General features: G+C 34.8%; 1 protein-coding gene across 7 annotated transcripts in view; it reads right to left on the minus strand.

Annotated features, from left to right (window-relative positions):
* Positions 1-12,720, minus strand: part of ITGB3BP (integrin subunit beta 3 binding protein) — an 88,439-nt gene that overhangs the window by 66,286 nt on the left and 9,433 nt on the right. For 6 of the 7 annotated variants that reach the window (XR_013335641.1, XR_013335640.1, XR_013335639.1 and 3 more), the window contains exon 2: positions 2,154-2,196. The exons of the other annotated variant lie outside the window; for it this stretch is intronic. Coding sequence is in view for 3 of the 6 variants with exons in the window: in XM_077766133.1 (XP_077622259.1) it covers positions 2,154-2,196 (43 nt within the window). In the remaining 3 variants the exon portion in view is untranslated. The remainder of the gene's footprint in view (positions 1-2,153; positions 2,197-12,720) is intronic. 7 annotated transcript variants of the gene reach the window in all.

A 12,720-nucleotide genomic window follows, 5' to 3' on the forward strand; every position in this document is an offset into this window, starting at 1 on the left:
TGTGATTGGCAGCAGGTTGTAATAACTAATTCATCTTTATTTCTGAAAATATATGTAGAAAGAGTGCTAGGCGGGCAATAACTTGAGCAACTCAAATATTGTAGGTGATGATAAACTAGAACCTTCTTTACTCCTCACTAATCCTCAACAGTTTGAGAAGTCCAGTAAATAATGGTACTTTCAGTATACATTCTAGATTTTAAAGGAAGGTCACAGGGGATGATTCATACCTCTGATTTCCCCATTAGGAGACTCAAAAGGAAAATAACTTTTGCAGACTCGTCCTAACATCGTGGAGCATTAGTCTCCATAAAGGGCTATAGTTGCTTTGGAAACAATGGAATTTGTGAGTTCAAACATCTCTGAGAGAGGAAATAGCAGTAGATTAAAATGAATAGGCTCCACTTTAAGCAACTGGTATATAAAAGTCATCTCCTTTCTGTGGATATCAGAGTCTTCTTCCTTCAGTATCATATTGGTAAGGCAAAATGACCATAAAGTTACTACTAGTTCCTCTGTAGTTTTATAGCAATTAGGTACTCTTAGAATTATAGGTGTAAGTCTGAAATGTCTGATTTTCCTTTGCATGGGCAAAGTCAGCCTCAGTAGGATCACTGACATGTGAGTAGATTTGTAGAGCCAGGCTGCTTTAGGGCGAAGTTGTTACTGGAGTGGATGGAAGCATAAATGTAGCTAAAGAGAAAATCCTAGACTTAGCACCAGAGCAAAAGATGTCCACTCTAACATGTGAACATAGAGCTGCAAATAATGAGCCAAGAGTACAAATGCAGAAATTACCAGAAATAGGTCAGAAAATAGAAGAGAAATGTTGAAGAAAGGCCCAAACTAGATGCTAGGAACCTACATTTAGCAGGTGGTGGCCATGTAATACCAAGCTAAGTCAAGCTAGCTAAGTCCCTTTGGTTTAAAGGTATAGAATTGGGCCAAACATAACAATGTATTTTTCTAATACAGGATATTAGCTGTGGTGCTGGCTACCTGGACACATCCTAATCTGAAGTAAAAATGGATAGAAAGTCTGCCATGACAACAACTGTACTTCATAAAAAGAATGAATTCCTAAATGGCTATTATTTGCTATTCAAATAATATTACTATCTCCCAAAGAATGGTTTGGGAGCAGGAAAGAACAGTATTTCATCTCAAGCTGGACTACTTGTCTACCAAAATACCATTCTGACCAAAGAAACAGATGCAGAATTACAGTCACAGCTGCATTCTGTACAGAACAAGTTGGATAATCGTACTCTAAATTGCTAATTACGCTGCTAATGATTTTTTTAGTGGCATTGCATTATATTGCCACTTTTGTTTAAATTTTTTAAAAAAGCATCTAGGAAGTTTTAAAAATGGTAAATTGTTAAATATCAGTGAGTCTTCCAAAGAGAAATTCCATATAACATCCATTTCTTAAAATGGCACTCTCATACGGGATTTTGTAGGAACGCCATGTATTGACTAGCTATTTGTTTTAATTTACTTTTTCATCAATTTACTTGCATTTAAGATTACTGAGGCCATAAGTATCTCAGTATTAGCGTTTGTATCTAGCTCCATAGTTGGTATGAAAAGATAATAAACCAACATATGTCATGATATGCTGGCATTGGGAATGTACTATGACTAGATTTACAAAAAGTAATAGCAACAGTACAATTTTATTTTTATTGTGACAACCATGGTGAAATTTATTACAGTGTTAGTATTTTATTGTTTAATTATGCTAACATAGCTGAGGGAGGTAATTACATTTTTGATATAAAAATGCTGTTAATGTTTTTATTTCAATTTAGCAGATTATAGAATGCAGATTAAAGCACTGCCGTTGTTCCATATTGTTTCCTGTGCACATAAAAGGCAGGATATTTTTTTCCCCACAAACAGTGAATTAACTTCTACTAAATTATTTCATCAAGATTTCTAAATAACTTTCCTCTTAAATTAAAACCCTAATCTGGCCAGGAACTTCAATATGTTAGATTTACAAAAAATATTTTACATAGAAAATGGTATACCAACTCTAATTATGTCACGATGCTTTTTTGAAAAATTTTCTATTAAGGTAAATTTGCTGTTAAAAAATTAAAAATACATTCTTGTTATGCAATTACAACTCACAGATAAATACTTACTTTTGCTTCTAAGAGATGATCCAATTTCAGTGATCTCTTAACACTGCAAATAGAATATTTAAAGAAATCTTAGATTTATATGCTTTAAGTAGCCAAATACTTAAGAGTAATACATATAAACAAAGATTCTGAGTTACTTTTGCCAACTAAAGCAGAATACTATATGAAGAAAGCAAAGCAATTTTCATGGCCATGAAACTGGGTTTTTTAATAGCATATTTCAATATGGAATTGTAATGAAATATTTGAATTGATTTTTACATATGGTTTTACATACATGTACTATTGTACAGTTCAAGCATTAAAGTCATATTATGAAGTAATCTTAGTAAAAATTAATATATTTGTTTTAAAATACCACTAGTGAAAAAAAAATAAATAAAATACCACTACTGAAAAATTATACATAAGGACAAAATAATTGATACACCCTTAATGGAGATGTTGGAAGTATATTATTTGCAGAAATAATGCACTAGGTATTAAAATAAAGGTATGAACAAGGTGAAAAAAGTTTTGCCCATTATTCTAGTTTTAAACATGATTCAGTGCTACCAGACTATGACTTAACTGAGGAACAGATGCTCTATGTCTTTATAAGTCCCCAATCCATAAGAAACTATTTTTTGTCTCTCTCACTAAACTGATTCAGGAACATGCCAGGCTCTCTCTGTGCAAAATCTGTTCTGCTAAACTGGATGCCCAGCTGTTGGTGACAATGCTTAGAAAGGAAAGCTGAATATTTATAATACTTTATTTCGTACAGCTGTCTTCTAAAGAGCAGTCATCAACATTTTATTGAATGCAGACTAAATGCTCAAAGGAGAAAAAGGTCAATATAAATTAAAACTAGTTTTCCCAGTGACAAATGCAGTGTTAAAAGTACTCTGATCCCTAAGAAACAGAAATTATGTTATCTAAAATATTAGAGAATTTGAGCATAAACAAAAAAAAAGAGGACTGTATTGTAAAATTTAAAATTATAAAAAACAAAAATCTTACATCTTAGAAAATGACTANGAGAAACAGAAATTATGTTATCTAAAATATTAGAGCATAAAATATTAGAGAATTTGAGCATAAACAAAAAAAAAAGAGGACTGTATTGTAAAATTTAAAATTATAAAAAACAAAAATCTTACATCTTAGAAAATGACTACTCTTAAATAAGTGACTATTGAGTTTTTTTTCTATTGACTTTCAAACAAGTGACATGAACAAGAAAAAAATAGAAGAGATGGACAATTCACAAAAATTATGGAGTAGCAAATATTAAATACAAAAATTAAATCTATCACTTAATTTTGCTATTACATCTGTTAGCTTATCATGTAACATTATTTGAAATTAAATCACTTTGAAAATTTACTTGTATCTTTTAGAAGTTCACCTGAAATCAATTTAATGTGAATTTTCCATGAAGCAGGAAGAGACTAGAGCTATGAACAAATAAGAATAGCAGATGATCCAAAAAAGTGTGTGCGTGTATGGATATATAGATAGATATGGAATATATACTATCCTATTCAGGTGTATGACATATTTTAGTATTTTAATTTATTTAAATTTTTAAAAAATGTTTATTTATTTTTGAGAGAGACAGACTCCCAAGTGGGGAAAGGGCAGAGAGAGGGAGACATAGAATCTGAAACAAGCTCCAGGCTCTGAGCTGTCAGCAGAGACTGAAGCAGGGCTCAAACCTTCGAAGCATGAGATCATGACCTGAGCCAAAGTCAGATGCTTAACCCACTGAGCCACCCAGGTGCCCATGTTCTAGTATTTTATAAAATTTCAAAAGTAGAAATCAAAAATTAAAATATACAGCAAAGCATTTTGTATCCNGCAGGTGCCCCATCTACCCCTTGTTTGTAAGTAATAAGGTATAATACTACCAGTTAGAAGGAAACAAACCCTACCCTGATATTAACTGTTCAAAATATTATTGCTTTAACACTGATGATCAATTTTTAGAGAAAGTAATGTTTGGACTTAAAAGGTTTCCAGTTTAGGTCTCAGCGTTGATGTAAGAGGCAAACAAGAAAAGTTAGACTTATATTTTCTGTAATAAATCTAAAACCGTAATTTATTGTGGATGATATGGCTTTCATATAATTCAGGCATCTATACCAACACCTGGTAATATTTACATGAATCATGAAAATATTTAATAGATAAGACTAAAAGAAATCTATGAAATCACTTAGTTCATCCAATAAGGAAGAACTGATGTGACATGCCCATTGTCACACAGTTTGAAGGGGAGAAACTCAGATCTTAGGTCCTGTGCATAATAAATCTTTGTTGAACTGAGGGGGAGGAGTTAAAGAAGAGGTAAAAAACAGCAAACCTAACTAAAGGATTTTATAACAATCTATTTCTACTACTCTATTTGAATTGGGCCCACTGACAAAACATATTATTAAATTAAGCATGTACTATATATTTTTACCTTTTGAAAAAACCACTCTTTTATCCACAAACAACTGTAACATAAACATGAAATTAAGCATAAGAGGATGATGCTAATAGGAACATGGAGGAAGAGATGCTTGAATTATATATTGTAAAGGAAGAACATACAAACATTGATTAGATTTATGGGATATTTTCCTAAAGTATTAGATGGCAATTAAAAGTGATACATCTTTGGGACTTCTGTAAAGTTATAAGCAGCTTTTGTGATTACTACGTTGGCTTAAAAAAATGGACACCCTCAAAAAAGACAAATGACTCAAACAGACATTTCTCCAAAGAAGATATACAACTGGCCAATAAACATGAAAAGATGTTCAACATCCCTAATATTAGGAAAATGCAAATCAGAACCACAATGAGATACCATTTCAGAACAATTAGGATGTCTACTATCAAAAACTCAGGAACAAACCCAGAAAATGTTGGCTAGGCTATGGAGAACTGGAATGCTTGTGCACTGCTGGCAGGACTGTAAAATGGTACAGCTGCTGTGGAAAACAGTCTGGTAGTTCCTCAAAAAATTAAATGTAGAATTGCCATATAATTCAGCAATTCCACTTCTGGGTATATATCCAATGGAATTGAAAGCAGAGACACAAACAGGTATTTGTCCATGCATGATCATAACAGTGTTATTTCTGATAGTCAAAATGTGGAAGCAATGCAAGTGTCCATTAACAGATGAATGAGTAAACAAAATGTAGTATAGATATACGATGGAATATTAGTCAGCCTTAGAAAGGGAAGAGGGGCGCCTGGGTGGCTTAGTCGGTTAAGCATCCGACTTTCGCTTAGGTCATGAACTCGCAGTTCGTGGGTTCGAGCCCCGCGTCGGGCTCTGTGCTGACTGCCAGCTCAGAGCCTGGAGCCTATTTCAGAGTCTGTGTCTCCCTCTCTCTCTGAACCTCCCCTGATCACACTGTCTCTCTCTCTCCTAGAAATAAAAAAAATAAAAATAAAAAAAAGAAAGGGAAGAAATTCTGACACATACTGCAACATAGATGAACCTGAAAGACACTGTACGAAGTAAAATAAGCCAATCACAAAAGGTCAAATACGATATGATTCCACTCAAATGAGGTACTTCCAGTAGTCAAATTCATAAACACAGAAAATAGAGCATGGTTGCTAGGGGTTGGGAGGAAGGGTGAACCGGGAGTTACTGTTTAATGGGTAAAAAGTTTCAGTTTTGCAAGATGGAAAAAGTTTTCGAGATAGATGGTGCTAGTTGCATATGTAAATATATTTAATGTGACTAAAGTGTACACTTACTGATTAAAACAGTAAACTTTACAAAAAGAAAAAATTGTAAATTTTTTTATGTATATTTTACAATTAAAAAAATAAAATAAAAAATAAACAGGCACCTATCCACTGTATCTACTTTCTTTCCCCTCTCATGACCTCTACAGGTTACTTACTTTTACTTCCAATCTAACCCACATTTACACCTAAGCCCATAATTTAACTAGTGTGCTCCATTTTTAGGTGTATTAAGTTTAGATTCACCAGCATTTTGGTCTTGAGCATTTAAGAAAGATAATACACTTGACAGGCAATTTCATATAAAGAGAAGTAGCAAGTAACTATGTTTGTAGGATTAGACATATTACTAAGACTATCCTCCCCTGTTTTATTTAACTTGTCACATGGTAGTATCCTGAATAAGATTATCTGATTCTATCACAAAAGAACAAGCAGAGAGTTTCATTATACAACATTACTCACATTGGTGACAATATTAAAGAAATTACTCTAGAAAATATCAATTTTCATTTTATTTCTAATAAAGAACCAGGAATGATACCTCAAAAACACAAAATTACATGCTTTTGAGCTTCTCTTTAAAACACTAGATGAAATATCATTTTGAATAGCAGAGCTGAGAGTAAGAGTGTATGTGTAGGGAGAGGGATAAACTTAGTAAAGCAGATAAGACCCAGAGAGCCTTGATGGTATGCCAAATTCCTCCCCTAAGTTTGGGCAAATCACATAATCTCACTAAGCTTCATAAAGTTGATAATAATACTAGCCTGTAAACTAGTAGGAAATTTCTGAATGGAAGATAAAAATATCACTTACTATGTCAGTGCTTCCATTTACTTCTTACTATAATGTGATGATAATATTGCAAGAGCATTTAAAGGATTATTGAATATGCTTATGAGACGCTTAGAAATCCTTTGATGAAAGGCATTGGCCAAATTCACATCCCATGTGACTCCTTTAGTGTAAACTGATATATCTGAAATGATTTATTTTCCATTCTATATATGAGAATGAGAAAAAAAGGGAGAAGAATCTCCTATATCCTTTTTTATATTCTTCCTTTCATTCAAGCCTGTGCTCTTTTGTGTTCAACATTCATGGTGGTATCACCATTCACTATCACGTATGGGTGAGTAGAGGGAAATATTACTCTATTACATGTAGAAATATGGTCACCATGTGAGAGCCACCCAGGCACCCCCCAGTTTTGACAATTTTAGAGCAATGGCTATCCAATTCAGTTTTGAGAAAAGTAATTTTGGAGAGAGAGATAGTTTCCCATAATGGCCACTGAAATTCTTAATTGCTTTTGGTAAGTCATTCCATTTAGTTAAAAAGGTACTTAAGGAAGGACCACAGTTTTCAAAAATAAAACCAGGTAGGGTCCTAGAAGTGAGGGGGAAGGGTACCCTCAAACCATTTTGATCACCAGGATCCTATTTCTTAAGAGATTTTTTTTCCTATGGCAAAAAAGAAAAAAAAAATTTTTTTAAAGCTTTATTTTATTTTATTTTTTCTATAATTTTTTAAATTTATTTTTTGAGAGAAAGAGACAGAGAATGAGCGGGAGAGGGTCAGAGAGAGAGAGGGAGACACAGAATCTGAAGCAGGCTCCAGACTCTGAGCTGTCAGCACAGAGCCTGATGCAGGGCTTGAACTCACGAACTGTGAGATCATGACCTGAGCCGAAGTCAGACGCTTAACAGACTGAGCCCCCAAAAAAGAAAAATTTCTAAACAGAACAGTTTCAACTGGAAGAGCATGGTTCCAAAATAGTACCTTTAAATATAAGTGAAATAAAGACTCCTGTGAAAAGGTAGAGAATATCAAACTAGATTTAAAATGTATACATATACACACACATCTTAAGTTATATGTTTACATATAATTTTATATTTTATATACAACTTATATATGATATATGTAGTGTGCATATATATATATGTGTGTGTGTGTGTGTATATATGTATATGTATATAGTTGGGATACATATATCCCATAACATTGATACTACCTAACTTGATACCAAAATACGGTAAAAGAATTATTAAAAAATTACTGACCAATATATTTCACATTTAGGTCCTTAATCCATTTTCATGAACATGGAATCAAAAACTCCTAGCAAAAATTAGCAAATATAATTCAGCAACATGTAAGCAACAAAACGTATGTCCAAGTGGAGCTTATCCCAAGGATGTAAATTGTTTTGATATTTTAAAATCAGTTACTGTTTTCAAAGAGAATAAAGGAGATCCTATTAGTAGTTGCACAAAGAATACACCCATTCATGGCAAAACAAAAACTCAGCAGACTAGGAAAGAGAATTATCCTAATGAAAAACCTATACATATTGTACTCAGTATTGAACACTTATTCTAAGATTAGGAATAAAGCAAGATGTGCCCTCCCACTACTGCTATTTAACGAAGAAAAAAAAAAAAAAAAAAAAGGAAATGCTTAAGTGTTGGAAAGGAAAAAGTAAAATTGATGATCTGCCAGTGATGCGTCATGAACATAAAAAATCCTAAGGAATTTATAAAACAGCTATTAGAACTATTTAGCAAAGGTGCAGATTACAAGGTCAATATACAAAAATCAATTATATTTCTATGTTACAGCTAGAAACACCTGGAAACTGAAGCTTAAATTTTTCCATCCATTACAATTTCATTTAAAAACTACGTAAGTTTACCAGAAGAAACTCAAGATTTCTACAGTGAAGACTACAAAATGTTGCTTAGAGAAAATAAATATCTATAACTAGGAGCATGTTTATGAATTTAAAGCCTTGAAAATGTTAAAATGTTAGTTCTCCCCAGTTGATCTTATATACATTGCATTTCCTATCAATCCCAGCAAACATTTATTTTCCTATTGGGAAACTGATTTCAAAATTTTTACATAAAGGCAAAGGACTTCCAACAGCCAAGTATTCTTAAAAAAGAATAAAGTTGGAGTACATACACTAACTAGACTTACTTTAAGGTGGTTCTGAATTCAGTGTGGTTGGTTTATGTATAAGGACACACAGATAAAATGGAAGAGAATAGAGTGTTCAGAAATGAAATCATGCAGGTACCAAAGCAATTTAATGAGGAAAGAGAAATCTTTCCAAATGGCTCTGGAACGCCATATGGAAAAATAAGTCAAAGACTGGATATACCATATATAAAAACTGATTTGAGATATAACATAGAAATATATGGAAAAGGTAAAGCTTCTGAAGGAAACATATAAGAATATTGTTAAAGCATGGAGTAGATAAAATTTTAGGCAAGATACAAAAAACAACAGCCATAAAAGAAAAAAATGATAAATTAGACTTTACCTAAATGTTAATCTTCTGCTCACTGAAGGACAGACATCATTAAGAAAATGAATTGTCAAAAGCTGCAGGTATCACAATTCCAGATTTCAAGTTATATTACAAAGCTGTAGTAAACAAAATAGTGTGGTACTGGCACAAAAAAATAGACTCATAGATCAATGGAGTTGGATAGAAAGCCCAGAAACAAACCCATGATTTTATGGTCAGTTAATCTTTGACAAAAGAGGAAAGAATATGCAATGGGAAAGAGACAGTGTCTTCAACAAGTGATGCTGGGAATGCTGCAGAGCTACATGCAAACAACAACAACAAACACAAAAAACAAAAAACGAAGCTGGAATGCTTTCTTACATCATACACACTGGAAAAAAAGACTAACAAACTGAAGGGCTCCAGGTGCCTTTAGCCCTTCAGCCAGACTTTCCAGTGTCCTCCTCATTCTCAGTGGGGATCCAAGGAATTACAGGGTTTTTTTTTCCCAATCCTTCCTCTCAATCAACTTGGAGAAACCACTCTCCAGATTGGGAATGAATCTCTCTACCCTTATTGATGTTGGAGCTATACTTCTCAGTACTTAACTCCACTGCCATGAAGCTGCCCCTGCCTCCAGGTAATGAAACAGTTCAAATAGTAGGGGTCTTTAATAAACCTCACCAGGTTCTTGACTTTGAACCTATTCCTTTTTGTTTAGGTGCTTTAAAGCTACCAACACTTTTCTTCTTATTTCCTCTGCCCCTATTCATTTATTGGGCTGAGATTTCTTATAGCTGACTCTGGGGACAACGATTAGTTGTCTCTGTTGGACCAGCTACTGTCCTTTTTATGGCCAAAATCTTTAACTGGTGTTGGTAGAATCTATATTGCACCTCCCATCAAAATTCATACAGATCTCTCTAAACCTTTCCCCAGATTTAATCAATACTCTATAGTCTTTCAAGGCATCAGGTCTGTAAGATTACAAGGCTCGGTGCCTTATCATCCCTTGCACTAGTCCCTGCAATACTCCTGGTTTACCTGTGAGAAAACCCAATGTCCAAGAATAGAGGGTTGTCCAGGACCTCTGAGCAATAAATAGCACTGTTATTCCTCAGCACCCTGTTGTTCCTAACCCCCATATACTGCTGACATCTATTCCTACTGAAAGCAAACTTTTTACTGCGACTGATTTTTGCAGTGCATTTTTTTAGTATTCTAGTTGATAAAGATATTTTTGCTTCCACTTGGGAAGAATGGTATTACATCTGGACAGTTACGCTCCAGGGTTACACAGAGAGTCCTTCTCACTTTTCACAAACCTTAGTTTGCTCAAACCCAGGTTTGATTCTTAGGGCACCTGAAATTAAGATCTACAGGCACTCTGAGCTTCCCCAAACCAAAACCAAGCACCAATTACGAGATTTTCTTAGACAGGCTGGTTGTTGTTGAAACTGGACCCCAAACTCCTCTTATGACTCATTCTCTATAATATGCTTAACTAAAAAATGACAAATTTGACCCTCTTATTTGGAAAGACTGGGAAGACAAGTTTTGGGGATGTTAAGAAAAGCCTAATAAAGCCCCTGCCTTCAGACATCCTATTATCAACTTCCCTTTTTCCTCTTTGTGTATGAGAGGGTAGGGAATACCCTAGAGTACTCACTCCAAAACATGGAGTCCTTCAGGAACTCATAGGGTATTATAGCTAACAAATAGACCCTGTAAGCAGAGGGATATCTCCCTTGCCTCAGAGCCATTCCTGCCACTGCCTTTTGTTTAAAGCCACTAAAGAAATACCTCATGGGCCATTCAATTTTCACAAATGGATTTCATACAGCTTCCCCATCTCATGGATATAAATATGCTTTTGACATGGTTTGTATGTTTTCCCACTGGACTAAAGTTTTCCTTTGTAGATTGGCCACTGACACTTCTCTGGCCAAAATTCCATTACAAAAAATTATCCCTACCTGGGGAACCCCTGTTGAACTTCATAGCGACTGGGGAACCCATTTTATCAGTCAGGTGTTTCAACAAGTCTGTGCTGTGTGGTCAGTTTTACACCACTTTTATTGTGCATACGACCATCAATCCTCAGGCTTAGTGGGACACACTAATGGCACTATTAAGATTCAAATGGTAAAATTTGTATAAATCCTCTAAATACCTTGGCCTAAAGCATTGCCTTTGTTCTTTCTAAAGTTCAGACTCACTCCCTTGGAGAGTGAGAACCTCATAGGCTTTCACCCTTTCAGATAGTCACAGAACATCCAATGCACTTGGCTCATGATTCTTTTGATCCAGTTGATAAAAGGAGATGCATTTCAATATTGTAAAGTCTGTTTCTATTAAAACTAACCATGCTTTGGTAGAGAAATATTTTCACAGTGCACTCACTCCCAGGAGATGAGAACCTTAAGCATCACACCTTGCAGCTTGGAGATTTCATCTACTGGGAAAAAACAGCTCAAGACTCTCTTCAACCTTGGAAAGGACCCCTATCAGGAGTGCTAGCCAACCCTTGAGTTGCCAAACCTGAGGGAATGGACTCTTGGATTCATGTGACACATCTAAAGGAAGCACCAAACCCTGACTGGACCTGCATACAATGTGATCAGAAAGATTTCCTAGAATTGAAGTAGGACAACATCTGATGTGACAGTTTTCCCAAGATGTCTGGACCAGGCCTAGAAGGTTCAGGATTCACAGAAGTCTCTCTTTTTCGTCTGGACTATTAACTGACTCTGGATTCTTGTCCAAAATTCATGGTTCCTGAATTTTCAACTTGACTGTGTTATTAAGAACACATCTGGTTCCAACAGTTCTTCTGAGATAATACTTTTTAAAAGGTCTTTGAAGTTTTGCTGTTTTGTCACCAGCTATTGCTTCACATTTACACCTGCACTTTATCTCCCCAAATGTACAAGGTTAATTCTTTCATTGTGCTCTTGCAGTAATCACCATTCTGCTCTCATAACCTCTTTGAATAGGGATTTCCAGGAGGTATACATAACTCTGGGTTTGCCTTCGTATGGGGAACTCTTCTACTCTAAGTTGGAACAAGTGCCAATAAGTATTTTTAGTTGCCTACTTTCAGATCTAGGATCCTGGTTTAGAACCATCACACAATTTGGCATTGTCACTTTGATTCTGTACTTACTGCCTATCAAATCTTTGTGAAAACAATGTACCGAATAAGATTATCTCCAGTGCTTACAACCTTGATAAATATAGACTATAGACAGTAATTGCCTGAGAGTTCTCCCTGCTACCCTTCCCTGTTACTCAAATTTGACCTCAATAGGTTTCCCTCCAAAGTGTGACATCACCCAGGAAAGATCTTTCCTAGCACTAAGGGACAAAAGGACACTGAATTAAGAAAATCTGACTCTTTCTTTAAAAAAAAATTAATGTTTATTTATTCTTGAGAGAGAGGCAGAGCGTGAGCAGGGGAGGGGCAGAGAGAAGAGACACAGAATCTAAAAACAGGCTCTAGGCCCTGAGCTGTCAGCAACG

The sequence above is a fragment of the Crocuta crocuta genome, unplaced genomic scaffold (genome assembly GCF_008692635.1).
Source record: "Crocuta crocuta isolate KB4526 unplaced genomic scaffold, BGI_CrCroc_1.0 scaffold155, whole genome shotgun sequence".
NCBI lineage: Eukaryota > Metazoa > Chordata > Mammalia > Carnivora > Hyaenidae > Crocuta > Crocuta crocuta.